Source organism: Myxocyprinus asiaticus, chromosome 13 (assembly GCF_019703515.2).
Source record: "Myxocyprinus asiaticus isolate MX2 ecotype Aquarium Trade chromosome 13, UBuf_Myxa_2, whole genome shotgun sequence".
NCBI classification, from domain to species: domain Eukaryota; kingdom Metazoa; phylum Chordata; class Actinopteri; order Cypriniformes; family Catostomidae; genus Myxocyprinus; species Myxocyprinus asiaticus.
Window position 1 is genome coordinate 21,303,227 of NC_059356.1, and position 5,048 is coordinate 21,308,274.

At 43.3% G+C, this 5,048-nt stretch overlaps 1 protein-coding gene across 1 annotated transcript; it reads left to right on the forward strand.

Moving 5' to 3' along the window:
- The first annotated feature begins 209 nt into the window (after window positions 1-209).
- On the forward strand, window positions 210-4,165 carry LOC127450127 (actin, cytoplasmic 1). Its single transcript, XM_051713930.1, has 6 exons — window positions 210-362; window positions 1,904-2,033; window positions 2,127-2,366; window positions 2,658-3,096; window positions 3,193-3,374; window positions 3,473-4,165. The coding sequence occupies exons 2-6, from the start codon at window positions 1,911-1,913 to the stop codon at window positions 3,614-3,616; spliced, it is 1,128 nt and encodes a 375-aa protein (XP_051569890.1). The 5' UTR covers window positions 210-362; window positions 1,904-1,910; the 3' UTR covers window positions 3,617-4,165.
- Window positions 4,166-5,048: the final 883 nt, after the last annotated feature.

Sequence of the window (5,048 nt, forward strand, 5' to 3'; positions counted from 1 at the left end):
AGACTCTAAGTTAAGTTATCACAACAAAACTCGCCATAACGTAAAACTTAGCAGTAAAACTATTAAAGGGTCATTTTCATGAAGACTGCCTAGGCCTCGTTCTTCCTTTTCTTTTACTCTCAAGTTGCAAGCAGCAAGTGTAGCAGTATGCACGCGACAGCCGGGTGTGTGACGCTGGACCAATCAGAGCGCAGAGCTCCGAAAGTTTACCTTTTATGGCTCGAGACGGGCATTTGCCGTCGTATAAAAGAGCGCGCCCAGCCTCTCAGCCTCACTTTGAGCTCCTCCACACGCAGCTAGTGCGGAATATCATCTGCCTGTAACCCATTCTCTTAAGTCGACAACCCCCCCCCAAACCTAAGGTGAGTTGATTTTAGCTTTTAAAGCCGTTTGTTTATGATGTTTAATTGGTGAATATTAAATTGCGTAATTAAACCGTGTGCATAAATAAGTACGGAGAACGTGATGAGGTCGAATGACCGGTCTTTATTGCAATGGTGTGGTAACTGTGCTTCGAAACCGTCACTGTCCTTAATGTAAGATTGATATTACTGTTCATATGTGGTTGACTTATTGTAGTGAATTTAGTATCTAGTGGAAGTGTCAGTTGGTGGCACGAGATCGAATGGGCCACTGTGGAAAAATGTTAAGTGTAGAATAATGTTAAAAGGGTTAAGACCTTTCTTTGAAATCCCTGTAAGTATAACGACAGTTAAGGGCTGTCAGTTGGTCGAAGCATGTTGCACACTTGATGGATAGCCGGCATGGGGAGTTCTTTGTGCAGGCACTGCTGCAGCAGGGTGTGACCTATTTTAGCTAGCAGGCTAACCAACGTTCATCTAGATTTGAATTTCAAATTCATTCATTTGATGTCAGAATGACGAGGAACTGGCCAATTCGTTCGATTTTAGAACATTTTAAGCGATCACTTTGAATCCCAACACCTCTTATGCGTACAGGAGCATGCAAAGACTGAAAATTAGTTGAGTGATTTCAATATTCACTAAGTACATTTTTCTTCAGTAGATGAGGTGTGGTCCACTTCAGATCAATTGCTGAAGCATTCGAGTTGGACATAATGGTTGCTAGTGTAATGGTCTCGAAAGATCAGTGTCTTCTAATAGATGTCTCGTTAAAAGACTAAGTTTCAAGTGTTAGATAAGTCAAACTCTTTTAGGAGTCATTGAAATGAAATGACGAGCGTCTCCAGATCTGTGACGCAGTAATGTTGGGCAAAGACCTGTCGAAATTCGGCAGGCGCGGATGGATGAGGATGTAGAACTTCATTTGTAGAATTCAGGGAGTGGCCCCGGCGTGATGAATGTCGAAATCTGTTCCCTTTTACTGAACCCTGCTACTCTGGCTGAATGCCACACCACCGGCAGTCAAGAGGTCCTCGCTGCGGACTGTAGCGCGATGACGTCACGGACATTACGTTGTGGATTAAATGGATTTAAAACGTTCGAAGCTGTGATATACTGGATGTTTTTAATGCAAACGTTTTATTCAGCGTGTACAGTATGTAGCGTTATGTAGCCTAAAGAAAGTGAGCGAGTGCAATTAAAGTATAGCGTATTAATATCTTTGAGCATCAGGGATCTTACTCCTCTAAAGAACGAGAAGTTGCTGAGTATTTGGAGTGAATTTGTTTGGTATGGATGATGACCGATATGTTAGCAAATCGGCTTAAACCATTGCCTTTTATGGTAATAAGAATGCAGAGGGACTTCCTTTGTCTGGTGCATATGTGGCGCGCATTGTCTCTAACACCCGCTAGCGGTCAGATCACAGAATGCACCATGAAACAGGAAGTTGACACCATGTGGTCGCATGTTCACTGCAACGTTGTGCCATGGCGACAGTGAAGTCAAAAATATATATTTCTTTTTTTTTCCCCTTGCAGTTCAGCCATGGATGATGAAATTGCCGCACTGGTTGTTGACAACGGATCTGGTATGTGCAAAGCTGGATTCGCTGGAGATGATGCTCCCCGTGCTGTCTTCCCATCAATTGTCGGTCGCCCCAGACATCAGGTGAGGGATGATTGAATACTTTCCGACTGTCTCTGATCTCTCCCTTTCATCTCTAAGTTTTTTTTTTTTTTTTTTTATTTATTATTATTATAGGGTGTGATGGTTGGTATGGGACAGAAGGACAGTTACGTTGGTGATGAGGCTCAGAGCAAGAGAGGTATCCTGACCCTGAAGTACCCCATCGAGCATGGTATTGTTACCAACTGGGACGATATGGAGAAGATCTGGCATCACACCTTCTACAACGAGCTGCGTGTCGCACCTGAGGAGCACCCCGTCCTGCTCACAGAGGCCCCCCTGAACCCCAAGGCCAACAGGGAAAAGATGACACAGGTTGGTTGAAGTGCCTCAGCAGTTTCTTCAGTGCTGCTACTTCTACCTCATTTTCAAGTTCTCCTATTCACTTTCTCCAGGCTTTGTGTCCTCGGAGTTCCTGAGTTTCTCATCTTTTGCTGGAAGCAGCAGGTTATCTATACTTTGCCTGCCTGTTTTGCAGTTTCTTCTGAACTCTTGCTGTTTCTGCACTTTCGTTTCTTTACTTGGGCTTTCCAACTAACCTCTGCATGGATGTGTGGATGGTGTGCTGTATTTGACTTAGTTGTAATGTGTTCATTCTCTTCTCAGATCATGTTCGAGACCTTCAACACCCCCGCCATGTACGTTGCCATCCAGGCTGTGCTGTCCCTGTATGCCTCTGGCCGTACCACTGGTATCGTGATGGACTCTGGTGATGGTGTCACCCACACTGTGCCCATCTATGAGGGTTACGCCCTGCCCCATGCCATCCTCCGTCTGGACTTGGCTGGCCGTGACCTGACTGACTACCTCATGAAGATCCTGACCGAGAGAGGCTACAGCTTCACCACCACAGCTGAGAGGGAAATTGTCCGTGACATCAAGGAGAAGCTCTGCTATGTTGCCCTTGACTTTGAGCAGGAGATGGGCACTGCTGCTTCCTCCTCCTCTCTGGAGAAGAGCTATGAGCTGCCTGACGGACAGGTCATCACCATTGGCAATGAGCGATTCAGGTGCCCAGAGGCCCTGTTCCAGCCATCCTTCCTGGGTAAGTTGCCTTAAACGTTGCTTAACAGTCTAGACTCCTCGCATCTCGGAGGACAGATGAAGAACTTTTGCTTAACGTTTATCTTCCTCCTCGCAGGTATGGAATCTTGCGGTATCCATGAGACAACCTTCAACTCCATCATGAAGTGCGACGTGGACATCCGTAAGGATCTGTATGCCAACACCGTATTGTCTGGTGGTACCACCATGTACCCTGGCATTGCTGACAGGATGCAGAAGGAGATCACGTCCCTTGCCCCTAGCACAATGAAAATTAAGGTGAGCTTTGGTCTATACTTGGAACAAAACCTCTCCCACCCCAGTGAAAAATTCAAGTGTTAAACTTTACATTGTACTAATGTTGTTTGTCTCAACAGATCATTGCCCCACCTGAGCGTAAATACTCTGTCTGGATCGGAGGCTCCATCTTGGCCTCCCTGTCCACCTTCCAGCAGATGTGGATTAGCAAGCAGGAGTATGATGAGTCTGGACCCTCCATTGTCCACCGCAAATGCTTCTAAACGGACTGTTACCACTTTATGCCGACTCAACTGCGCAGAGAAAAACTTCAAACGACAACATTGGCATGGCTTTTGTTATTTTTGGCGCTTGACTCAGGATCTAAAAACTGGAACGGTGAAGGTGACTGCAAAGTTTTTGTTTTGTTTTTTTTTTTTGTCAAATAAGCATCCCCGAAGTTCTACAAAGCATCTGAGGACTCTGTGTTTTCTTTAGTCATTCCAAATGTTTGTTAAATGCATTGTTCCGAAACTTATTTGCCTCTATGAAGGCTGCCCAGTAATTGGGAGCATACTTAACATTGTAGTATTGTATGTAAATTATGTAACAAAACAATGTCTGGGTTTTTGTACTTTCAGCCTTAATCTTGGTTTTTGTTTTTTGTTTTTCCAAAAATGAAGCTTTACCATTCAAGATGTAAAGGTTTCCATTCCCCCTGGGCATATTGTTAAAGCTGTGTGGAATGTGGCGGTGCCAGACATTTGGTGGGGCTAACCTGTACACTGACTAATTCAATTCCAATAAAGTGCACATGTGTTAAGACCTCCTAATTTCTTGTTATTTCCTGTGTCAGAAATTGAGCATATAGGGTTTTGTTTGGTTTACTAACTGCAATTTCCTAAAGTTTAGGGCAGTGTGTGTGGACAACTTTTAAAGAATTCACCTACATTTCAGTTACAGAACACCTCCAGATGCTTTCTTTTCAAATACTAACTTGAGTCACATGTTAGACATCTACAATATATTAGGCTAGGTTTGGCTCACTTAATTCATGCTGGGCATGGTTAAGAGCTCACTGACAAATCAATACATGGAACAAGTTTAGCTTTGGGGAATTTTTCATTTAGTTTTGAAATTTGATAAATGAAGAATGGCAAATACTTAGTTCTGGTCAGTCACTTAAGTTTACAGATTAAAAGACGCTTTCTACCTGTGCCTTTTCTATTGTACTTTCAAAATTAAGGTCACAGAAGTTTTGAAGACTATAATAATCTGACCAAATGAATGCAGTATATTATTAGAGGTCATAAATGTTAGCCAGTGTGGCTGACATAATGGCTTGTTTAAAAACAAAGGAATTTGGTGCCAAAAAGCATTATGGAAATTTGAAAATGTGAGTAAACAATCTAATGAACACCCACTGAATGATTACTACAGTTTTGACACGGCTAGCAAACTGCTAAACTCTTGTCTGAACAAGTTATAATTGTCTTTTTAGGGTTGGGTGTGCATGCTCATTTAAATTTGTGAATTGAGATCAGTGCACCTTGTAAAGCTGATTATTCTGAGCATCATGCCTCTTCGGTCATGAACGGACTGGTGCTGCATGTCAATGTGTTGCATACAACATTACAGCAGAGGGCGCTACACCCACACAGGCGACTAAATTGTTGATTTGCTTTGAGGAAACTTTGAAACCAGTGGTACAAACCC